The sequence below is a fragment of the Oncorhynchus gorbuscha genome, linkage group LG18 (assembly GCF_021184085.1).
Source record: "Oncorhynchus gorbuscha isolate QuinsamMale2020 ecotype Even-year linkage group LG18, OgorEven_v1.0, whole genome shotgun sequence".
Lineage (NCBI taxonomy): Eukaryota > Metazoa > Chordata > Actinopteri > Salmoniformes > Salmonidae > Oncorhynchus > Oncorhynchus gorbuscha.
This window is the reverse complement of record NC_060190.1, coordinates 11,190,312-11,215,658: the sequence shown is the minus strand read 5'-3', so window position 1 is coordinate 11,215,658 and position 25,347 is coordinate 11,190,312. Positions and strand designations below refer to the sequence as shown.

Sequence of the window (25,347 nt, the reverse complement as noted above, 5' to 3'; positions counted from 1 at the left end):
ATGAGACCTATACTGGAAACAACACAGGTAGCTTTCTATCCAGCATCTCTTTGTTATTTATGAGTGAACGGAGGCCAAAACCAACTGCCATTGTTTCTGGCATTGTTATTCAATGCAGCTATATGCCTGTGGCCTCTCTTGTGGCCTTCCCGCCTCTCCGTTGACAATTAAACATGTTTTATTCAATCAAGCCATGGGCCATCCTAATCGCTCTCGCTCTCTCTCTCTCTCTTTCTCTCTCCACACTGAGGTGTTGCAGGCGTAGCCAGAGGTACATGTAATTCACTAGCGAGAACAGCTTGTGTCCCTCTCTGTTAGTGTGGGCCGACAAGCACACAATTCAAGTTAATAAGTGTAATATCCTCCTCGCTGGAGTAACGTTGGTGAGAATGAGGTCTGATACTGATTTATTCTTATGATTATTAAACCCAGTGGGGGTGGGATGAGTAAATTGGGTAGACGGAGGTTCTCGAAAGGCCACTGTAATACACCCGTTGACATATTACTATTAACAGGCGTTGATTGTGGGTACATGGAAATCAAAACCGATTCAAAGTGTCAATGTTTCAGGTTAATCAAGGGAGAGGTTAGATTCGATTATAATTAGTTATTTTCTTGTGATTATGTGCTGGGTTTAATAGAATGCATTCTAAATGGGTAGATGCATGCAAAAGTTGTCAGGGTTGGACGATCATCTCCATGGGGGAGCTACAGTAGTTAGAGATGGCATCGGGTCACTTCCATTGTACTATACTTCTGAAGCAGTAGATTGTTTTTCTGTTACCTTACTGGTGAAAAGGAGGGGCAAGTTGTACATTTTGAGAGTTACAGACCGCATCACCTCTGTAATTTGATAATTACATGGGGGTTTTTCAAATTGGACGTTTGAGTCTGTGTTGCTTGATACTCTCTTCATTAAGTTGTTCATTCCAGTGTAATTTCACTGTAATTACTATTATGTAATTATTTGATTGTGTAACTGAAATTACAGTTGGCCTGCATGACATTAATTAAACCTGATTGTTTCACCAATGCAATCTAATTGAAATGCTACCAGCTAATTATTGAATTGTAATGAAACAAAATCGCTGTAAAAATGATTAATTTAAATGTTCATTTAACTCAGTGTACCAAACATTAAGAACACCTTCCTAATATTGAGTTGCTCTCAGAACAGCCTCAATTCCCATGGCATGGACTCCACAAGGTGTCGAAAGCATTTCCAATGGATACTGGCCCATGTTGACGCCAATGGTTCCCACCGTTGTGTCAAGTTGGCTGGATATCTTTTGGGCGGTGGACCATTCTTGATACACAAAGGAAACTGTTGAGCGTGAAAAACTCTTGACACAAACCGGTGCGGCTGGCATCTACTACCATACCCTGTTCAAAGGCACACATCTTTTCTATTTCCTATTCACCCTCAATATCACACATTCACAATCCTTGTCTCCATTTTCTCAATGTTTATAAACCCTCTTGAACCTGTCTCCTCCCCTTCATATACACTGATTTGAAGTGGATTTAACAAGTGACATCAATAAGGGATAATAGTTTTCACCTGGTCAGTCTGTCATGGAAAGAGCAGGTGTCCCTAATGTTTTGAACACTCTGTGTATATTAGTCTGTAATGAATGACATGATACAGTGTATATGCGACTTCATGTCAAATGTAACCCGCTGATGTTCTTTCTCTGACAGGATCTGCATGTGATCAGTACGGATGAGAACCGGGTGGTTGCGGCGGTGCAGGAGTGGAACCAGAACGACACCTACAACCTGTACGTGTCAGAGACTGGAGGGGTCTTCTACACCCTGGCCCTGGAGAACGTAGTCAGCAGCATGGGGCACGAGGGCAACGTCATGATAGACCTGTACGAGGTATAATATACAACGTCATGATAGACCTGTACGAGGTAAATATACAACGTCATGATCGACCTGTACGAGGTATAATATACAACGTCATGATAGACCTGTACGAGGTAAATATACAACGTCATGATCGACCTGTACGAGGTATAATATACAACGTCATGATAGACCTGTATGAGGTAAATATACAACGTCATGATAGACCATGATAGACCTGATATGAGGTAAATATACAACGTCATGATAGACCTGATAGACCTGTAGGTAAATATACAACGTCATGATAGACCTGTGGTAAATATACAACGTCATGATAGACCTGTATGAGGTAAATATACAACGTCATGATAGACCTGTATGAGGTAAATATACAACGTCATGATAGACCTGTATGAGGTAAATATACAACGTCATGATAGACCTGTATGAGGTAAATATACAACGTCATGATAGACCTGTATGAGGTATAATATACAACGTCATGATAGACCTGTATGAGGTAAATATACAACGTCATGATAGACCTGTATGAGGTAAATATACAACGTCATGATAGACCTGTATGAGGTAAATATACAACGTCATGATCGACCTGTATGAGGTAAATATACAACGTCATGATAGACCTGTACGAGGTAAATATACAACGTCATGATAGACCTGTATGAGGTAAATATACAACGTCATGATCGACCTGTATGAGGTAAATATACAACGTCATGATCGACCTGTATGAGGTAAATATACAACGTCATGATAGACCTGTATGAGGTATAATATACAACGTCATGGTAGACCTGTACGAGGTAAATATACAACGTCATGATCGACCTGTATGAGGTATAATATACAACTCCATGATAGACCTTTGAGGTAGATGTACCTGTTTGTGTGGGTAACACTGATGCCTGCAGCACCAATACGTCATCCTGGCTCCGCTGCTTCTCTGAATCTTCCTCTCCTCATCTCTACCGATCTCTGTCTCAATAAAATAAGAAAACTGTGAATATGTATGTATGAAAATAAAATATTTGTATATGTATACAGTGAATATACTGTAAACAAGGCAGGAGTGTGGTGAAGGAGCTTAATGTCATGATTGATCTGTAAATACACTGGAGAAAAGGTTAATACACATGCAGGTCAACAGGGTGGCATGTAATGTTAGAAACAGGGGTGGTTTGCACGAGAGTGTAGCCTTGAGATACCAATTGCCTTCATCGTTCCTGAGACCAGAAGTGAAATGTTGCCTCTGGAGCTATGCTCTGGAACACCTATACCACTAGAGTATGTATATACTATACACTAGTATACTCTAGTGGTACAGTATATAGGCCCAGGCCTATAGTAGGCTTTGAAGTGTGGCGTCCCTGTGGGGCCATTATATCGAATGTTGGCAAGAAGTACAAACTACACAATTTCAAGGTGTTCGACCCCCAAGTACAAGGTGTATTGAATGATTTCCAATCACACAGTTGACAGATGGAATGAATATATCATTGATAATAACCGTCAAACAGCCTCGTTTCAATGCAATCTTCCCAAATAGACCTATTCTATTCTCTCTATTACCTACTCCAGTAATATTAGATTATATTGACTAGCGACCAATGTGGGAGAGTTTAAGAACCAGGAGGTGTAGAGAATCAAGTAATCTCCTGTCACTTTTGGAAGTAAACCGAGTTGCTGTTCCATTTTCAAAGGCGCTTTGGAATGAACACAGAAGCAGTTTCAAACTGCTGACGCGCACATTCTTTTCTTTGATGAGTAACTGCAGACATTAGCTTACATACCTGATTCAAACGTGGGGCCCGCTGTACACCAGATTGCCAGGGAAGAAAATAGCAGCTCTGAATGGATATCAGCTCCATGGAAAATCCAATAATTAGGCTGTTGATGATATACCAGCCGTGTCTAAACCCCTCATTTGGCCTTGCGATCGGCGATAGAATCAAATCCAGTCCCTTGATTGGGGTCGGGGACCCGAAACACAGCATATGCTAAAATCTGAGCTCCAGGCGAGATTGAAGTATCTGTCAATTATTGACGGGAAGGGAGTGCTTGGCAGATGCACGTGTGGACTTCAACTCAATTTCATATTCAGAGTTATTTCCTAAGCCCCCAAGTCAGATTAACGTAGGACACCCATATCTTACTACAGTCTCTAGAGTCTAGACGATAAATGGCTTTTAGCTAGATGTTATCACGCTTTTATGGCTATAGGATGTTTGTGTGCAACGCCAGTGGGGATCTACTGTAATGTGCATCATAATATATTGTGCTCTGTTTAATAAGGGAGATATGATTGTGTTACAGATGTCGGATCTTAATTTGATCTCTCTCGTTGCTGAGAATATTCCTGCACTGCAGAAAATGCAGATTAAACATTCAAATCCTCTTCCTGCTGGGTTATTTTGCTGCGACATTATAGTTCTAATTAAGATCCGACATCTGTATCACAATATCTCCTGCATTAAGCAGAGCACAATATATTATGATGCACATTACAGTAGATCCCCTCTGGCGTTGCACACAAACATCCTACAACCATTAAAAGCGTGATAACATCTCGCTAAACACCATATAATATATGTTTGTATTACAAGATAAGCGAGACGTGAGTTATCGTCTGGACTCTATGAAAATGCGTAATATTAGTCAGGTATTTTTAACCCTCATCCATTATCGTGGTGAGACAGCCTGGTCTCGTATTTTGTTCATAACAAACGTACATTTTGCACTTTTTACGTTAAGAAAAGACAACAAAAAACAACAACATAAGACCACTTTCAGTTGAGAACAATGTGTCTGACCATTTCCCTAGAAATAGGTCCAGAACATTCCTTGAAGTAACCACTCATTATTAGACCAGCTACAATTTGCCGCCGATAGCAGGATCTAATAGAAGAATGACCTCTTCCAGACGTGTTTTCCCTGACCTCTCTCTCCTAGGTGGCGGGAATAAAAGGGATGTTCCTCGCCAACAAGAAGACGGACAGCGTGGTGAAGACTTACATCACCTACAACAGAGGGAGAGACTGGAGGCTCCTGCAGGCTCCCACTGCTGACCTGAGGGGCAACAGCATCCGCTGTGAACTAGTGAGGACACACACACCACACAAACAGATGCACGCACGTACCAAACACACATGGATACACACACACGTCATAACACTGTTGGACTTGTCAACGGGGCCTTGTCAGAAGTTGACTGAGCCGGGCCGTTGCTGCGGTGTTAAAGGAGAGGGGTGGGTGGGGGGGTAGAGCTCTGAAAGAGCACTGCTTGTCAAAGCTGAGCGCTCCAGAGGTTGTGCAGCGGGGGAAGCTAGCGGAGCTGAAAGGTCAGCCATTTTGGTTTTGATCCAGTCCAATAACCTGATCTCACGTTTAGAGCTGGAGATGTCAGAAAGAGAGAGAGGGATAAAGAGAGAGACAGACTCTGCTCTTACTTTCTTTGTTTCTCCACAAACGTGGGTGTTGATTGTTCCTGCTAGCTAGTAGCTACTTTCAGTGGCCAAAGTTGAGACCTTTGCTGTGTTGTTTGTGGATATCAACTCTATTCGGGGTCTTACTAATAGTTAAGTGTGCTGGTCGTCTAAAAGTAACACAGATGTGCTCTAACGGTCAGCCTTATTACAGTGTATATTATAGATACAGGTCCCAGTCAGCCAAAGGGTAGCTTTTTAGCTTCCTTAATACACCCCAAAATAATTACCCTTTGATAAAGTAATTAGTGATTCAATAGCGCACCTCGCCTTCACCCAGTATGATGCAGTCATTTGTCAGAAAATGTCAGCCTTTTAATAAACCTCTAAACACACACAACACACACTCGCACTACTGGCATTTGCAGTGTCCTAATGAGAATTGTGTAGCTAAAGGTTATTCCAATCAAAACTAATGGCGGAAGGAGCCAATGGGGAGTAGTGTTTGTGTGAGGATTTATGATGGGGGGTGTGTGTGTGTGTGTGTGTGTGTGTTCCTGTGTGTGTCAATAAATCCCACCTCGATTTGCTTGAGGGTCTTCTCTAATGGGTGTTTGTGTTGACGCACAGTTAAGTCTATTCTGGTGATGGATCTTCCCCCTCGTTTGTTAACGAGTCAGGCTTACTGTTCTGTTTGTTCTTCTTCCCCAGCCATACTGTTCCCTACACCTCCACCTGCATGTGTCGGCCAACCCCTACACGTCGGGGAATATTGAGAGCAAGGACTCTGCCCCGGGGATCATTGTGGCCTCAGGTAGGTGAACATGGGATTTTCTTGAAAATGACAGTGTGGGTTTTTAAAGTTAAAATATTGTGAAGCTCAGATACTTGAGGTGTTTCTTTTGACTTTGAGTTGAGTTGAGACAGTTTACATACGTTATCGTTGCGGGATGAACGCATAGGCCCGTGTTAAAGTTTTCAAACCCAGTTATACAACTCAGGGACTTAATTCACGTTGCAAATATATCTGGATTTCAATTATGTACTCAGCCCAAAGCACTTCCTGAAAAGTTTCTGATCCCGCGTACTTTAGGACGGCCATGCATAATATTTGTTGTTGGCCCATTCTGACGTCCCCGCGCGGTCACCACTGTGCATTGTGTACCGATAGATGTACTAGCTAAGTGCTACACTTGGGAATTCTGGGGTGGGACAGAATCTTCAGAGTGCCTGCTGTTCTTCTTAAGTGCCCTTTTCCTATTCTCCTCCAGTCACTGCCTGACTAGCGCCCTTCTATTGTCTTTTATATTGTGCTGTATATAACTCTTAGACTCTTAGTGACACACTGCTCATCACTGGCTTTACATGGCCCTTGCAGTCAGATATAACATTCTCCCATTCTTGCACATGAACAGAGACTAAGATATATGGTTTCGCAATGTTAAAATACCACCTTTGCCACCCAACTGAACATGTTTCTATTTAGTCGGTAATGCGGAGAAGCCGATGTTTGGGGGATATTTTGGCGCGGGTGTTGTTAGGCCCGAGATGAAGTCAATCACTTCAAATTGAAGCTGGAAAGACTGAAAACTAGCTGCACTCTGTTTCGTTTGACCTTTTTCTTCAATTGACATTTCTTTGTGTACATCAATAAAAATGATGCCAGCTGATGATTTTAAACTGGCTGAGAAACGTTGCCTATCTGTCTCGTCCCGCCTTTCCGACACATTCATTACTATGGGACAGCTGGAGATTGTCTCTCATTGATTCAGACGGCAAGGTTTCTAAAAATCTCTGCTGTTGAAAACTAAATATCAGTCTAAAAGAAATGTGAGATCATGTCTAGATGCTTTTTATGGTGGAGGTGAAGTTTATAAAGTGCCTGGGCTGATGAGATGGTGGATTGTGCAGTCAGATGGAACAGAGTAAATAGGTAGTGTAACGTCTAGCTTTTCTGGTGGTAACTTGTGGAACAGACACCGGCTGGAAAGCGCTTTTAACCAATCAGCACTCGGGATTAGACCCACCTGTTGTATGAAAAGGTACACTCGTTATTTTCTTCCATAAAACAAAACACCCAGCCCTACCATCCACAGTGAGTTGTTCTCTCCCACGGGAACCTAGATGGCAGCATGTCTGTGTCAGCTCAAATGTGTTACCAAACACAGGAAACCATATTACAGAAACCCACAGTGGTGCCCAAAACTATACCCATCACGGTTTAGCCCTTTATGGCCTCCGACAGGGCATCCAGGCACAGGAGTGCATATCCGCTCGATGCACTCATCATCTCCCCACCGTTAGTGGAGTAAAACAAACATCACAGGAGGGTCAGTGACTATGTTGTGTCCCAAATATCACCCTGTTCCCAATATAGTGCACTACTTTTGACCAGAGCCTATGCACTAAATAGGGAATCGGGTGCCATTTTTGAACTCACTATCAGCATCAGTCTCAGAATGGCTTCCCATTTTAGCTGGGCTTTTAATTCCTGCCGGGCTAGACTAGTCTATGACATGTCTCCACACTCTTTAGGAGTCAGGAGTGGGTCTAGTCTACTACGAGACCGCGCCATGCGGGTCTCTGGAGAACTCTGGATGACTTCACGTGGGAGTATAACTGGCATGGTATGACAGAAGGTCTATCGCTAGTACAAGTAGAACTGTTATTACAGAACATCTCTGTATCCATTATATAGAATATTCTATCCATAATGTAACTGACTGACTGTGTTTAGTTGAGTCATGGCTCTGGGACAACAGCTGTGGGACCAGTCATTCACATACAAACACACCAATAGTGTTTTCACATCTCCTGTATCCATTCAAAGTAGGCTTCTGCGACCGACAGTGTTTTGCTGGGCGATTTAGATTTCTAAAGCAACAGCTATAGGGAAGTTGAGCAGAGCACGGTTTCACCTCGTCACTGGATAAAAAAAGCCCTTAATCCTACGGTACAAATCCAATTGAATCATGTTTCATTTGTCACATGCGCCGAATGCAACAGGTGTGGACTTTACCGCGAAATGCTTACTTTACGAGCCCTTCCCAACAATGCAGAGTTTAAGAAATTTGAATAAAAAGAAAAATAGTAACACAAGGAATATAATATACAAGAATGTAGCAGTATCCGATCAATGTGCAGTAGTACGAGGTATCTGAGGTAGATATATACATGAAGGGGAGAGAGAGGGAGACGACTTCTCTAGCCTCATGTTTTAAACCACCTGACTCTAATTAGCCACTAAATGGGGAATAATTCTAGTAGAAGACTCAACAGCCTCACTCTGATAGCAGAGGTCTTTATGATAGAGGAGACTGGATGGTTCATACAGCTGACTTTGACTCTGGTGTACAATCTGCATCCTTCAGGGAGAAATTACTTAATAAATCACTTCTGTAATTTGTACAGTACAGTACATCAGGCAGATGTGGAAGTTTGGATTGTATTTAAATCAGCCCCACACCCTCAAGGATATCAATAGTTTAGCACTTAGCTAAAGTTATACGGGACTCTCTCATCCCGAACACTTCACCCAACCCCCCCCCCACTCCTCTCATCAGGCTCCATTGGAGCGGAGTTGACCACCAGCAACGTGAGCATGTTCATCACCTCGGACGCCGGCAACACGTGGAGACAGGTGAGTGAGAGGGAGAGAGGGCGATCCTCACCATCTCAATAACTACATCATCATCCCCAGGATGGTGTTTAATCCACCACCTTGCCACCCACCACTGTGATTTAGTGCAGATAATCAAATGAGATCCCGAGACTAATGTTATTCTGTAGCCTCCCTGCCTTTGCCCGTACGACGATGCCTGTGGGTGGGTGTCTGTGCCACCTCTCCTCTACCTCCCTTATTTGACGGCTGCGATTTAAATGTAAGGGGACTCGTGTCTAATTAAAATCCCAAGATGATGAATAGAGAGGCGTGTAGGCAGAGGCGGGGGGAGAGGGGTGAAGATGGGTGGAGGGGTGAAGAGGGTGGAGGGAGAGGGGCGAAGAGGGTGGAGGGAAAGGGGCGAAGAGGGTGGAGGGAGAGGGGCGAAGAGGGTGGAGGGAGAGGGGCGAAGAGGGAGGAGGGAGTTGAAGATGGAGGGAAGGGTAGGGAGAGGGTTGAAGATGGAGGGAGGGGTGAAGATGGAGGTAGGGAGGGAGAGGGTGGTGTGAAGAGGGGGAGAGGGTGGTGTGAAGAGGGAGGGAGAGGGGTGGTGGGAGGGAGGGAGATGGGTGGTGGGAGGGAGGGAGAGGGGGGGGTGTAGGGAGGGAGAGTGAGGGGTGGAGGGAGGGGTAGTGAGGGAGGGAGAGGGAAGGAGGAGAGAGGGAGGGAGGGAGAGGGGTGAAGATGGAGGGAGGGAGAGGGGTGAAGATGGAGGGGGAGAGGGGTGAAGAGGGAGCGAGTTGAAGATGGAGGGAAGGGTAGGGAGAGGGTTGAAGATGGAGGGAGGGGTGAAGATGGAGGTAGGGAGGGAGAGGGTGGTGTGAAGAGGGGGGAGAGGGTGGTGTGAAGAGGGAGGGAGAGGGGTGGTGGGAGGGAGGGAGAGGGGTGTAGGGAGGGAGAGTGAGGGGTGGAGGGAGGGGTAGTGAGGGAGGGAGAGGGGGAAGGAGGAGAGAGGGAGGGAGAGGGGTGAAGATGGAGGGAGGGAGAGGGGTGAAGATGGACGGGGAGAGGGGTGAAGATGGAGATGGGGAGAGGGGGTGAAGATGGAGGGAGGGAGGGGTGAAGATGGAGGGAGGGAGGGGTGAAGATGGAGGGAGGAAGAGGGGTGAAGATGGATGGGGAGGGAGAGGGGTGAAGATGGGGAGGGGAGGTAGGGAGGGAGAGAGGGGGCGAAGATGGAAGGAGGGAGGGAGGGAGAGGGGCGAAGATGGAGGGAGGGAGGGAGGGGGAGGGAGGAGCGGTGAAGATGGAAGGAAGGAGGGAGGGAGATGGGTGAAGATGGAAGGAGGGAGGGAGAGGTATGAAGATGGATGGAGGGAGGGAGAGGGGTGAAGATGGATGGAGGGAGGGAGAGGGGTGAAGATGGATGGAGGGAGGGAGAGGGGTGAAGATGGATGGAGGGAGGGAGGGGTGAAGATGGATGGAGGGAGGGAGAGGGGTGAAGATGGATGGAGGGAGGGGAGAGGGGTGAAGATGGATGGATGGAGGGAGAGGGGTGAAGATGGATGGATGGGAGAGGGGTGAAGATGAGGGAGGGATGGGGAGGGAGAGGGGCGAAGATGGAAGGAGGGAGGGAGGGAGAGGGGCGAAGATGGAAGGAGGGAGGGAGGGAGAGGGGCGAAGATGGAGGGAGGGAGGGAGGGAGAGGGGTGAAGATGGAGGGAGGGAGGGAGAGGGGTGAAGATGGAGGGAGGGAGGGAGAGGGGTGAAGATGGAGGGAGGGGGGAGGGAGAGGGGTGAAGATGGAGGGAGGGAGGGAGAGGGGTGAAGATGGAGAGAGGGAGGGAGAGGGGTGAAGATGGAGAGAGGGAGGGAGAGGGGTGAAGGGAGGGAGAGTGAGGGGTGGAGGAAGGGGTAGTGAGGGAGGGAGAGGGAAGGAGGAGAGAGGGAGGGAGATGGGTGGAGGGAGAGGGGTGAGGATGGAGGGAGGGAGAGGGGTGAAGATGGAGGGAGGGAGGGAGGGAGATGGGTGAAGATGGAAGGAAGGAGGGAGGGAGATGGGTGAAGATGGAAGGAGGGAGGGAGAGGGGTGAAGATGGATGGAGGGAGGGAGAGGGGTGAAGATGGATGGAGGGAGGAGAGGGGTGAAGATGGATGGAGGGGAGGGAGAGGGGTGAAGATGGATGGATGGGGAGGGAGGGGTGAAGATGGATGGAGGGAGGGAGAGGGGTGAGGGGTGAAGAGATGGATGGAGGGAGGGAGAGGGGTGAAGATGGATGGATGGAGGGAGAGGGGTGAAGATGGATGGATGGGAGAGGGGTGAAGGGGAGGGAGGGAGGGAGGGAGGAGGGAGAGGGGCGAAGATGGAAGGAGGGAGGGGGAGGGAGAGGGGGCGAAGATGGAAGGAGGGAGGGAGGGAGAGGGGATGGAAGATGGAGAGGGGTGAGGGAGGGAGGGAGAGGGGTGAAGATGGAGGGTGAAGATGGATGGAGGGAGAGGGGTGAAGATGGAGGGGGGAGGGGGGGAAGATGGAGGGGGGTGAGGAGATGGAGGAGGGAGGGAGGGAGGGGGTGAAGATGGAGGGAGGGGAGGGGTTGGATGGAGGGAGGGAGAGGGGTGAAGATGGAGAGAGGGAGGGAGAGGGGGGTGAAGATGATGGAGAGAGGGAGGGAGGAGGGTGAAGGGGAGGGAGAGTGAGGGGTGGAGGAAGGGGTGAAGAGATGGAGGGAGGGAGGGGTGGAGAGGGAGGGAGGAGAGAGGGAGGGAGATGGGTGGAGGGAGAGGGGTGAGGATGGAGGGAGGGAGAGGGGTGAAGATGGAGGGGGGAGGGTTGGGGAGGGAGGGGTGAAGATGGAGGGAGGGAGAGGGTTGAAGATGGAGGGAGAGGGAGAGGGGTGAAGATGGAGGGAGGGAGAGGGGTGAAGATGGAGGGAGGGAGAGGAGTGAAGGTGGAGGGAGGGAGAGGGCTGAAGATGGAGGGAGGGAGAGGAGGGGGTGAAGATGGAGGGAGGGAGAGGGGTGAAGAGGGGAGGGAGGGAGGGAGAGGGGGCGAAGATGGATGGATGGGAGACGGTTGAAGATGGGTGGAGGAATGGAGAGGGGGAAGATGAAGATGGATGGGGAGAATGAGAGGGGTGAAGATGGATGGTTGGTGGAGGGAGAGGGTGAATGTGAAGATGGATGGAGGGAGAGGGGAATGAAGATGGGTGGAGGGAGGGAGAGGGGGTGAATGTAAGATGGAAGGAGGGAGGGAGAATGGAGAGGGGTGAGGGAGGGAGAGTGGGTGGAGGGTTGGGGAGGGGAGCGGGTGAAGATGGAAGGAGGGATGTAGAGAGGGGTTGGTGGATGGAGGGAGGTGATGTAGAGAGGGGGGTGGAGGGATGGAGAGAGGGATGGAGAGGGGTTGGTGGAGGGAGGGAGGGAGAGGTGAATGAAGGAGGGTTGGTGGAGGGAGGGAGATGTGAGGGGTGGAAGATGGGGAGGGAGAGTGGGTGAATGTAGAGAGGGGTTGGTGGAGGGAGGAGATGGGTGATGTAGAGAGGGGTTGGTGGAGGGAGGGAGAGGGTGAATGTAGAGAGGGGTTGGTGGAGGGAGGGAGAGAGGGGTGAATGGAAGGGGTTGGTGGAGGGAGGGAGAGGGGTGAAGATGGAGGGAGAATGGAGAGGTTGGTGAGAGTGGGTGATGGAGGGAGGGAGAGTGGGTGAAAGATGGAGGAGAGTGGGTGAATGGAGAGGGGTTGGTGGAGGGAGGGAGAGGGGTGAATGTAGAGGAGGTTGGTGGAGGGAGGGAGGGGTGAAAGATGGAGGGAGGGAGAGGGGTGAAGATGGAGGGAGGGAGAGGGGTGAAGAGGGGTTGGTGGAGGGGGAGGGAGAAGGGGGGAGGGAGGGGTGAAGAGGGGTTGGTGGAGGGAGGGAGGGAGAGGGGGGTGGAGGGAAGATGGAGGAGGGGTTGGTGGAGGGAGAGTGGGTGAATGAAGAGGGGTTGGTGGAGGGAGGGTGGGTGAATGAGAGGGGTTGGAAGAGGGGTTGGTGGAGTGGGTGGGAGAGGGGTTGGTGGGGAGACGGGTGAGATGGAGGAGAGGGGGTTGGTGGAGGGAGGGAGAGGGTGAATGTAGAGAGGGGTTGGTGGAGGGAGGAGGGGAGAAGATGGAGGGAGAGGGGTGAAGATAAGAGGGGTTGGTGGAGGGAGGGAGAGGGGTTGGATGGAGAGGGGTTGGTGGAGGGAGGGAGAGGGGTGAATGGAGGGAGGGAGGGAGGGGTGAAAGATGGAAGGAGAGGGGTTGGTGGAGGGAGGGAGAGTGGGTGAATGAGGGGTTGGTGGAGGGAGGGAGGGAGATGGGTGGAGTGGGTGAATGTAGAGAGGGGTTGGTGGGGGAGGGAGATGGGTGAAGGAGAGGTGGGAGGGAGATGGGTGAAGATGGAGGGAGGGAGGGTGGGGAAGGAGTGGAGGGGGGGAGATGGGTGAAGATGGAAGGAAGGAGGGGTTGGTGGAGGGAGATGGGTGAAGATGGAAGGAAGGAGGGGTTGGTGGAGGGAGGGAGAGGGGTGAATGTAGAGAGGGGGGTGGAGGGAAGATGGAAGGAGGGGTTGGAGGGAGGGAGAGGGGTGAAGATGGAGAGGGGTTGGTGGAGGGAGGGAGATGGGTGAAGATGGATGGAGGAGGGAGATAGAGAGGGGGGTGAAGATGGATGGAGGGAGAGGGTGAATGGAGAGGGGGGGTGGAGGGAAGAGGGGTGAATGGAGGGGTTGGTGGAGGGAGGGAGAGGGGGTGAAGATGGAGGGGTTGGTGGAGGGAGAGTGGGTGAATGTAGAGAGGGGTTGGTGGAGGGAGGGAGATGGGTGAAGTGAGAGGGGTTGGTGGAGGAGAGGAGTGGAGAGGGAGGGAGATGGGTGAAGGTGGAGGGAGAGGGGTGAAGAGAGGGGTTGGTGGAGGGAGGGAGAGTGGGTGAATGTAGAGAGGGGTTGGTGGAGGGAGGGAGAGGGGAATGTAGAGAGGGGTTGGTGGAGGGAGGAGAGTGGGTGAATGTAGAGAGGGGTTGGTGGAGGGAGGGGAGTGGGTGAAGATGGATGGGAGAGAGGGGGGAGGGGGGAGAGGGGTGAAGATAGGATGGATGGAGGGGTTGGTGGAGGGAGGGAGAGGGGTGAAGATGGAGGGGTTGGTGGAGGGAGGGAGGGAGAGTGGGTGAATGTGGAAGGGGTTGAGGGAGGGAGAGGGGTGAAAGATGGATGGAGGGAGGGAGAGGGGTGAAGTGGATGGATGGGAGGGGTTGGTGGAGGGAGAGGGGTGAAAGAGGGGTTGGTGGAGGGAGGGAGAGGGGTGAATGTAGGAGGGGTTGGTGGAGGGAGGGGAGGGGTGAATGGAGGGGTTGGTGGAGGGAGAGGGGTGAATGAGAGAGGGGTGGAGGGAGGGAGAAGATGGGTTGGTGGAGGGAGGAGAGGGGTGAATGTAGAGGGGTTGGTGGAGGGAGGGAGGGAGGGAGAGAGGGGTTGTGGAGGGAGGGAGAGGGGATGGATGGGGTTGGTGGAGGGAGAGTGGGGGTGAAGGGGTTGGTGGAGGGAGGGAGGAGGGGGGTGGAGGGGGGAGAGGGGTGAATGTAGAGAGGGGTTGGTGGAGGGAGGGAGGGAGAGGGGTGAATGTGGAGAGGGGTTGGTGGAGGGAGGGGTGAATGAGAGGGGTTGGTGAAGATGGAGAGGGGTTGGTGGAGGGAGAGTGGGTGAATGTAGAGGGGGTTGGTGGAGGGAGGGAGGGGGTGAATGTAGAGAGGGGTTGGTGGAGGGAGGAGAGGGGTGAATGTGGAGGGGTTGGTGGAGGGAGGGAGTGGGGTAGAAGATGGTGGAGGAGGGAGAGAGGGGTTGGAGGGGTTGGTGGAGGGAGGGAGAGGGGTGAATGGAGAGTGGGTGAGATGGGGAGGGAGAGGGGTGAATGTGGTTGGTGGAGGGAGGGAGAGGGGTAGAGAGGGGTTGGAGTGGGTGAATGTAGAGAGGGGTTGAGTGGAGGGAGTGGGGGAGAGGGGTGGGGAATGGGTGAATGTAGAGGGGTTGGTGGAGGGAGGGAGAGGGGTGAGTGGGTGTAGAGAGGGGGGTTGGTGGAGGGAGGGAGAGTGGGGGTGAAGGGGTTGGTGGAGGGAGGGAGGATGTAGAGAGGGGGTTGGTGGAGGGAGTGGGGGAGAGTGGAGGGAGGGAGGAGAGTGGGTGAATGTAGAGAGGGGGTGGAGGGGGAGGGAGAGGGGTGAATGTAGAGAGGGGTTGGTGGAGGGTTGGGGAGGGAGAGTGGGTGAATGTAGAGAGGGGTTGGTGGAGGGAGGGAGAGAGGGGTGAATGTAGAGAGGGGTTGGTGGAGGGAGGGAGAGTGGGTGAATGTAGAGAGGGGTTGGTGGAGGGGAGTGGGGGGAGAGTTGGTGGAGGGAGGGTGAATGTAGAGAGGGGTTGGTGGAGGGAGGGGGAGAGAGGGGTGAATGTAGGGAGAGGGTGTTGGAGGGGTTGGGGAGGGAGAGTGGGTGAATGTAGAGAGGGGTTGGTGGAGGGAGGGAGAGTGGGTGAATGAATGGTGGAGGGAGAGGGGTTGGTGGAGGGGAGTGGGTGAATGTAGGGAGGGAGTGGGTGGGTAGAGAGGGTTGGTGGAGGGAGGGAGAGTGGGTGAATGTAGAGAGGGGTTGGTGGAGGGGAGGGAGAGTGGGTGAATGTAGAGAGGGGTTGGTGGAGGGAGGGAGAGGGGTGAATGTAGAGAGGGGTGAATGTGGAGGGGTTGGTGGAGGGAGAGTGGGTGAATGTGGAGGGAGAGGGGTTGGTTGGTGGAGTGGAGGGAGCGGGTGAATGTAGAGAGGGGTTGGTGGAGGAGGGAGAGTGGGTGAATGTAGAGAGGGGTTGGTGGAGGGAGGGGGGAGAGAGGGGGTGAATGTAGAGAGGGGTTGGTGGAGGGAGGGAGAGTGGGTGAATGTAGAGAGGGGTTGGTGGAGGGAGGGAGAGGGGTGAATGTGGAGGGAGAGAGGGGTTGGTGGAGGGAGGGAGAGTGGGTGAATGTAGAGAGGGGTTGGTGGAGGGAGAGTGGGTGAATGGAGAGGGGTTGGTGGAGGGAGGAGAGGGGTGAATGTAGAGAGGGGTTGGTGGAGGGAGGGAGTGGGTGAGTAGAGAGGGGGGTGAATGTAGAGAGGGGTTGGTGGAGGGAATGGAGAGTGGGTGAATGTAGAGAGGGGTTGGTGGAGGGAGGGAGAGTGGGTGAATGTAGAAGAGGGGTTGGTGGAGGGAGGGAGAGGGGGGTGAATGTAGAGAGGGGTTGGTGGAGGGAGGAGAGAGGGGGGTGAATGTAGAGAGGGGTTGGTGGAGAGGGGTTGGTGGAGGGGTTGGTGGAGGAGGGAGGGGGAAGTAAGGGGGGTGGGAGGGAGATGAAAGAGAGGGTTGGTGGAGGGAGGGAGAGTGGGTGAATGTAGAGAGGGGTTGGTGGAGGGAGGGAGAGGGGTGAATGTAGAGAGGGGTTGGTGGAGGGAGGGAGAGGGGTGAATGTAGAGAGGGGTTGGTGGAGGGAGGGAGAGGGGTGAATGTAGAGAGGGGTTGGTGGGAGGGAGAGTGGGTGAATGTAGAGAGGGGTTGGTGGAGGGAGGGAGAGTGGGTGAATGTAGAGAGGGGTTGGTGGAGGGAGTAATAATATAATAATAATATATGCCATTTAGCAGACGCTTTTATCCAAAGCGACTTACAGTCATGTGTGCATACATTCTATGTATGGGTGGTCCCGGGAATCGAACCCACTACCCTGGCGTTACTAGCGCCATGCTCTACCAACTGAGCTACAGAAGGACCCAGGAGTGAGAGGGGTGAATGTAGAGAGGGGTTGGTGGAGGGAGGGAGAGTGGGTGAATGTAGAGAGGGGTTGGTGGAGGGAGGGAGAGTGGGTGAATGTAGAGAGGGGTTGGTGGAGGGAGGGAGAGTGGGTGAATGTAGAGAGGGGTTGGTGGAGGGAGGGAGAGTGGGTGAATGTAGAGAGGGGTTGGTGGAGGGAGGGAGAGTGGGTGAATGTAGAGAGGGGTTGGTGGAGGGAGGGAGAGTGGGTGAATGTAGAGGGGTTGGTGGAGGGAGGGAGAGTGGGTGAATGTAGAGAGGGGTTGGTGAATGGGTGAATGAGAGGGGTTGGTGGAGGGAGGGAGAGGGGTTGGTGGAGGGAGGGGGTGAATGTAGAGAGGGGTTGGTGGAGGGAGGGAGAGTGGGTGAATGTAGAAGGGGTTGGTGGAGGGAGGGAGAGGGGTGAATGTAGAGAGGGGTGAATGTAGAGAGGGGTTGGTGGAGGGAGGGAGAGTGGGTGAATGTAGAGAGGGGTGAATGTAGAGAGGGGTTGGTGGAGGAGGGGTGGGTGAATGTAGAGAGGGGTTGGTGGAGGGAGGGAGGGGTGAATGTAGAGAGGGGTTGGTGGAGGGAGGGAGAGAGGGGTGAATGTAGAGAGGGGTTGGTGGAGGGAGGGAGAGTGGGTGAATGTAGAGAGGGTTGGTGGAGGGAGGGGTTGGTGAAAGGAGGGGTGAATGTAGAGAGGGGTTGGTGGAGGGAGGGGTGAATGTAGAGAGGGGTTGGTGGAGGGAGGGAGAGTGGGTGAATGTAGAGGGGTTGGTGGAGGGAGGGAGAGTGGGTGAATGTAGAGAGGGGTGAATGTAGAGAGGGGTTGGTGGAGGGAGGGGTGAATGTAGAGAGGGGTTGGTGGAGGGAGGGAGGGAGAGTGGGTGAGAGGGGAAGTGGTATCTGATGTATTATCATCATGCTGATTTGAGCCATAACTCATTTCAGGTTTGTGTGTGCATGTGTGTGTATGTGTGTGCATGCCTATGTGTGTGTGTACTTTCATTCATTAGGTTGCTCTTTCATCAACATTAAAGTCCACTACTAAAACAAAAATGTCTTGGTAATCAATAACGCTAGTAATTTAATGAGTTTATACTTTATACCCTTTGTCTTTCAGATCTTTGATGAGGAGTACAGTGTTCTCTACCTGGACCAAGGAGGGGCCCTGGTGGCTATAAGACACACTCCACTCCCCATCCGACACCTATGGTGAATCTCTATTAGAGAAATAGAATTTGGCATGGTTTGCATCGGCTCGCTCGCTCTCTTTCATTTCTGTCTCCCTCTCTCCTCTTTCAATCTCTTTTCCCCTCTCTCTCTTTTCCTCTTTTCCTCTCTTTTCCTCTCTCAGGAAGACTCAATCCTCACGTTCCCACAAGCCTGATAGTGTAATGAGTATGTCTAAGAACATAGGAAGTTATTAGTGTAATTCCAAACCAGTAGGCCGTGAGATATTCTCCTCCTTTGACGATTGCCATTCAATTTCACCTTTCCCTGTTCGTTACGTGATGTAAGCCTTGCCTTTCAGCGCCTTTAGAATGCAATGCTCATATCCTGTGTCATGGCGGAATAATTTAAATGCAGTTTTTATTAGTTTGATGAGACACTGGAGAAGAGTTGTGTTTTCTTCCATAGAGATGCATATAATACTGTAATATTATACACTGTATTATGTTCTAAATGTGTCCATCAGTTATGGTATGTGTTATTATATTGCTATGGTTTCTACCAGAAAGATACAGCAGAAAATACTATAATACTGTTAAATATACTAATGGAGTTCTCATTCTATTGCGATGGTCTCTCCCATAGAGATACAGAACAAAATACTATAAATACTATAAAATACTATTTATATTTCTATGGTTCCTCACACAGGATGAGTTTCGACGAGGGGAGACAGTGGAATAAATACAGTTTCACCATGTCGCCTCTGTTTGTGGACGGGTTGCTAGGGGAGCCGGGGGAGGAGACTCTCATCATGACGTAAGTCGACTTTGTTGACCCAATTTTGAATGAGAGGGAGACCGATAAGGGGAACCGCCGAGTCGAAAGGGGGGTGGATGCGGGATTCAGACGTTGGCCCTGTATGTTGTCCGTATAGACTGCCGCGCTGCCACTACCCCATCTGATTGCAGATAAACAGCATGTTTGATATGTTAACATAGTGAATTGAGATTGAATGAACCGTAACCGTCTTAGATGTGTTAACATTATGTGCGCGGGGGGGGGGGGGGGGTTTGCTCGTAGCCAAACCCCTGGTAGTAACGGCAGAGCTGACCGCCCATTTTCCCTAACTTGAAGTGAATAGATCCCTCTCAAAGGTTTAGCCTCACATCAAAACCATCTGTCTCGGGATTGTGATCACAGAGACATCAGTGGTGTTGGGAGCCCGGCGACAGCAGAGCTCTCCGTTTTGAAGCACACAAGGAACATCATCAAAAATTGAAAATAGACTCTGTCTGAAGGACCGACGAGGAAAGTACGACTCTACAACTTCTCTCTGCATTATGGAGCAACATTGACTCAATAGTTTTAAGAAACACGACGCGGGAAGTTTCCCGTCTTTTCTACAACTTCTTTGGTTCTAGAATGACCCACTTAGCTATACTACGTGAGATGATACTGCTCTCATTGCACTTTTTTTGGTGTGAAAACTTTGACGGCTGCTGCATAAGTTCTTCCCGTAGCCCTTAATATCCGTTTTTTTTTCTTCTCCGTACACCTGTCATCACCGTAACTGAGTGACGGACAGACAGTTGACTTTGTAGTCGGCACGGCAACAGAAGGATAGGCCACAGCTGCTGAGACTGGGAGAGGGAAGGAAACGAAGTGGGGCGAGAGAGAGAGATGAGGGGAGAGACGGGCAGATGATGGGAGGGAGGGAAAGAGAGAGCGGGGAAGATGGAAGGAAAAGATAGGATGAGTGACTTTCTCCCTGTAGGCTCGGAGTGCTATACACTTCTCTGAACCAGCAGAGACAGACAGGACTGTGGGATATGATACTGTTAGGAGATTGTTGACAGCCTACTACAGCTGTTCTGCATCTCTGCGTATGGACACCTCATTATTTATCATTTTCTTAGCAATTAATAATGATTTTACAGTTAGTGAGAGTTATGGACCAGCGCCTCAGTCCATTACTTGATGGATTGATTGATAAATTTGTTGTTTGGTTAGCAGAGAGAGGAGGTCAATTTCAGTTAAACTCCCACCCAATTTCGAGAAGGAATGTCTTCTGGGACTTGTGAATGTTGTGGTGTTATAACCTTGAATTTCGGTTTACATTTTTGTTGAATCTGGGGGAAATACACACCCTGTAAGGCATACCTGATCTTGTAAAGTGATTCATTTAGATTTCATAGTACACATTCCATTCGTTGCCTAATGCCACTTCTCTGAAGCTTTTAGTAACAACTGTCCTGTTCGTCAAAGAAAGAAAATAAGTTGACTCCACACTTTTACATTCCTCTAGTCAACTACTCCTAAGAATATTCTCTTCAGCTCAGAAGTGTCCTGTCTTGACTGACGCCTCGGTCTGACAACTGAGGGACTTCCTAATATGGGTGCCGTACCTGACACTCCTTAGTTTGACTCGTGTGTTTCCCTCTGCCACCTTCTGTCCTTATAACCAGACTGCTGTGTTTCAGTGTAGTGCACCTATCAGTGTTCACAGCTGCTGTGGCTTTGCTAACTGACAACCAGATACCAGTGTGCCTTGTCTGCTGCAAGCTGTAAGGTTCCTTGCTGTTTGCAGGATCTTTGGCCACGTCAGTCACCGGTCCGAGTGGCAGCTAGTCAAGATTGACTTCAGGTCCATCTTCAACCGGAGATGTACAGAGGGGGATTACCAGACATGGCACCTACACAACCGGGTAATTGCACCTACATAACTCTGTCTGCACAGGCCGACCTCAGCCTGGTCATTTCAGCCCTGGATAGCTCCTGACATGTAGAACACTAACAACCCAACTCTGTGCTTTATGACCAAACAACTTCCATTGCAAGAAGTTGTGAGCACTTTATATCTTGCGCTTTTCTCTATTTTGAAGTGTCACCCAACCTTTTTAAGATGGGGATAAAACGTGTAACTTACAGCCTGACTTCTTCAAAACGTCAGGAAAATGTTAGCAAGTTAGAGCAGCAATGTGTAACTTTTTGGGCGACCCGCCCATATTCCGTTCTAGATCTGTCATTCTCATTGAAAGCAAGTCTAAGAAGTGGTAGATCTGTTCTATGTGTCCTACTTCTATGCTTCCTGTTCATAAGTTTTGTTTTTGGGTCTCACTTACAATTTTGTACACCAGCTTCAAACGTAGTTTTGGTTTACGGAAAATATATTTCACAGTGGTTTAGATATTACAATGATTCTCTACACTATACTTGTCACAAACTGAAATTAGGCAAACTATTTTAGCAACCAGGAAACAGCAGAGCGATTTCTGCATAATGCATCTTTAACCTGCTACATGACAATGTGTGTCACTTAGCAGACTCTTATCCTGGTAGATCTTTTTTCACCTAGTCGTCTCGGGGATTCGAACCAGCGACCTCTCGGTTATTGGCTCAGCGCTCTTAACCACTAGGCTACATGCTGCCCCTACTGCTACTATGTATGTTCTGGGGCCATTCCCAAAAACCTCCATCTCTTATCATTTACTTGACAGAGAGGTCTAGATGGCCCGAAACCCTTGATAGAATGAAAAACAGTTTTGGCATGCAGTGTACTTGCTTGATCACTCCCTTACCTCCACCCTCTGCTTTGCGTTGAGCTCTTGAGTGTGCGCTGGACAGCTGCCGGGCGTTCCTCTCCCTCAGGCCCAAAAGCACTTAGGCATAGTCCCTCTAATTCTTGCTGATGTATGTGTGTCTCTACAACTCTCCTTATAAAACACTGCATAGGTTTGAGCCAGAGCGAATGCTCTACCTCAAGCCTAGACAGACCCAGAGCCAAACATAAGGATGAGACGGAGAGTGCTTCTTTATTCTGACCGAGCTACAGTAATTGACTCAGACAGCAATATGATTGGGTTGGCCCTAACGATCAGAACATATAGCCATGGAAGTGGACAACAGTCCAATTCAATTATAGAGGTAAACACTGAAGAACAGATTGGGAACTGTTTTTTTTAAGCAACAGTCTGTGGCAGGGTAAGGTGTTGAAATAGCAGATTGGGTCTTAAAGCCACAATCAGGCCATTTGTGTTATCACGTTGAGAGAGAGAACTAACTCTGCCTCTGAGGGGTACACTCCTCTAGCCTCCTGTTAAACCACCTGACTCCACATTCAGTGTATTTGCTGTCATAGTCCAAATTCATATGTATGTAATCTACGTAGGTATCCCTATTTGAAACGAGAGAGAGAGAGAGAGAGAGAGGGAAAGAGAGACCAACTCTGCTTCTGAAGGGTACACTCCTCTAGCCTCCTGTTAAACTACCTGACTCTACGAGAGACAATAGCGGAACTACTGTTTTACCCTTTAAAAAAACACAGCCCTACATACCAAAACGAAAAATCTACATGTTTTTCAGAAACGAAGTCAAGCGAGCTGTAACAGCTTGGGTCTAGGATACATGAGAGAGAGAGAGAAGTGTTTTAAGTTTAGCATCGCTTACCGCTAGCACACCACACAACATGAGCTTCAGTGGGTAGCGATGCAAAATAAGCCCATCTAAAGGAAAAACCAATGGCATGCCTTTTCACACACAGTATGATACAGGCATGGTTCACCGCACTGCAGTAAATTATGTATGGCGATGGGATGAAATGTAAGAAAAGCAACTCTTTTTCTCCAAAATAAATTTTAAATTCTGAAAATATATCCACAGGGCGAGCCGTGCATCATGGGAGTGAAACGAATCTACAGGAAGTTGAAGCCCATAGCCAGGTGCGTTATGGGTAAGACATACTCGGTCACGATGACCTCGGCGCCCTGCGACTGCACAGAGGCCGACTTTGAGTGGTGAGTGGACAGATGGGTCCCGCTTCACATTAAGTACCCCTAAATTACGCATAAGTAGGTACAGTGTAAATACAATGTAAGTAAACTGCCACACAATACACGTAGTAAACATCAAACAAGTTAACGGTTTACTTGAATGGAATATTACTGGAACAGATCAAATAACCGGAACTGGCTGATGGTACTTGAGGAGAGACTGCAACACACCACTCGACCACAAACACGTCTAGTGTTACAACTTCTGCCTAAGCCGCTCTATCAATATACCACTGGCATATGGAGTGGAGGAGGGAAAATAAGAAGCCTGGAAGTGAAGGATGAAAAGATAAGGGATCACCGTCATGGTGAAGCTCACTCCAGATTAGAATTGCAGAGGAGACTTAGCTTCTGGATTCTCTTGGAGGCTGCTCCGGTTAAGTGGAATGCAGTCAACTGCACCACTCCAAGCTGTGTGTGTGTCGAAGAATGAAGGAAAAAGCGCAGAGAGAGAGAGAGGAGGGTTGATAGGATCCAAGTTTGCATGGGGGATAGGGAGTGGGATGGGGAGTGGGATAGGGAGTGGGATAGGGAGTGGGATAGGGAGTGGGATAGGGAGTGGAATAGGGAGTGGGATAGGGAGTGGAATAGGGAGTGGGATAGGGAGTGGGATAGGGAGTGGGATAGGAGTGGGATAGGGAGTGGGATAGGGTGGGATAGGGAGTGGGATAGGGAGTGGGATAGGGGATAGGGAGTGGGATAGGGAGGGATAGGAGGGATAGGGAGTGGGATAGGGAGTGGGATAGGGAGTGGGATAGGGAGTGGGATAGGGAGTGGAATAGGGAGTGGGATAGGGAGTGGGATAGGGAGTGGGATAGGGAGTGGATAGGGAGTGGGATAGGGAGTGGGATAGGGAGTGGGATAGGGAGTGGGATAGGGAGTGGAATAGGGAGTGGGATAGGGAGTGGGATAGGGAGTGGGATAGGGAGTGGGATAGGGAGTGGGATAGGGAGTGGAATAGGGAGTGGATAGGGAGTGGGATGGGATAGGGAGTGGGATAGGGAGTGGGTTAGGGAGTGGAATGGGTTAGGGAGTGGGTTAGGGAGTGGGTTAGGGAGTGGGATAGGGAGTGGGATAGGGAGTGGGATAGGGAGTGGGATAGGGAGTGGGTTAGGGAGTGGGTTAGGGAGTGGGATAGGGAGTGGGATAGGGAGTGGGATAGGGAGTGGGATAGGGAAGTGTGTGTGTTTCTCCTTGAATGTCACCATACATTTAAGAAACCAACTCTGTCCTTTTGTGGTTTTCAGCTTTTGCCAGTGACTCTGTTCATCAACGACGCATTTCCGAAGCATTATTTGCTACAAACTTCACAATCCATTTCTTTTAATTATCTATCAGTATTATTAATGTTGCTTTTGTTAATTCCCAAATCCGTGGGCCCCTTGAGTGAGGCTGTGAACTTGGAATGAGTTTTAGTAAGAGACGATTAATCATCAGGTTTAATAGTGTTCATTAACTATCACAGAACTTCTGCATCTCTGTGCATGTCGGCCTAATTGGGCCAATTTGTTCCTATCATTTTGAGGACGCGCGTGCTGGCAACGTTGCCTTTTAATGATAGGACAAACAAACAAGATGTTTTAAAAAATAAAATAGGGTTTTTGTCAAATTAGTTTTGTTTCAGATGTGTTTTCAGGCCCCAGTGCAGAGTCTCACCCCAAACCCTCAAAGACAATTCCTCTGTCACATAAATCAAATGTATCAAAACAAACTTTGTAGAATTTCACTTGACTGTGTTAATGCTATTATTGTAGCATAAACAACTTTGGCTGGGTTTGAAAAACTAAAAATACAATAATATTATTACAGAATTTCTGTAAAATCAATAAGTGCCTGTGAAATTCTTCAATTATTTTCCCTCCAGGGTCACCAGCATGAGTCAGGAATTGAATCACTTATAAAAGTTGACTGTGTATCATTTCACTCGACTGTTGTTTATTTTGGTATGATCCAAATATTACAGTGACTATGGCTACGAGAGGCGGAGTGACGGCAAGTGCACCCCCGCCTTTTGGTTCCTCCCATCGTCCATGTCTAGAAGCTGTACCACAGGGACTACTTTCATCAACAGCACTGGGTAAGCAGATATTCCCCATAACCATATGTGTGAGTTGTTTACTCTTTTTTTTCAAAGTAGATTTGTTTAAGACTACCAAGAATCTCACTGTGTGACCCTGATTTAGCCCACTGCAGTAAAAGGTTGTTTTCTGCCTCAAATTAAGTTCCTACATCTGTATGTACACTCATTCACTATTTAATTCAAACTGACTGCAAAGGTACACTTGGAATAAGGGTATTTCAAATGATAGGACATTTTTGTAAGAGAATGTATTCTCAATAGCCAACCTGCTAACCTGCTAAGGTCGTCCTTCTCGATGCTCATGTATCCATCAGCAAAGCTTCTAACCGCGGTTGTGACCTGTGTGCATTCAGCTACAGGAAGGTGGTGTCCAATAATTGCACAGCGGGAGTCATAGCAGAGTACACGGCCAGGAGGCAGCACTGTCCTACCCAGGCCCCCAAAGGCCTGCACCTCGTCACCAGTGAAGGAAAGCTGACAGCTACGCTGGGCACTAATGTCACCTTCCTGGTGTTTCTTGAAGAGGTGAGCGTTTTTTTCCCCC

General features: G+C 49.5%; 1 protein-coding gene across 3 annotated transcripts in view; it reads left to right on the top strand.

The window, feature by feature from the left end:
- The window catches only part of LOC124003488 (VPS10 domain-containing receptor SorCS1-like), a 149,755-nt gene that overhangs the window by 110,865 nt on the left and 13,543 nt on the right, over positions 1 to 25,347 (top strand). For all 3 annotated transcript variants that reach the window (XR_006833231.1, XR_006833232.1, XM_046311770.1), the window contains exons 9-18: positions 1,702 to 1,881; positions 4,828 to 4,974; positions 6,012 to 6,114; positions 8,864 to 8,940; positions 17,842 to 17,933; positions 18,603 to 18,710; positions 20,482 to 20,599; positions 22,554 to 22,687; positions 24,687 to 24,800; positions 25,157 to 25,328. Coding sequence is in view for 1 of the 3 variants with exons in the window: in XM_046311770.1 (XP_046167726.1) it covers positions 1,702 to 1,881; positions 4,828 to 4,974; positions 6,012 to 6,114; positions 8,864 to 8,940; positions 17,842 to 17,933; positions 18,603 to 18,710; positions 20,482 to 20,599; positions 22,554 to 22,687; positions 24,687 to 24,800; positions 25,157 to 25,328 (1,245 nt within the window). In the remaining 2 variants the exon portion in view is untranslated. The remainder of the gene's footprint in view (positions 1 to 1,701; positions 1,882 to 4,827; positions 4,975 to 6,011; positions 6,115 to 8,863; positions 8,941 to 17,841; positions 17,934 to 18,602; positions 18,711 to 20,481; positions 20,600 to 22,553; positions 22,688 to 24,686; positions 24,801 to 25,156; positions 25,329 to 25,347) is intronic.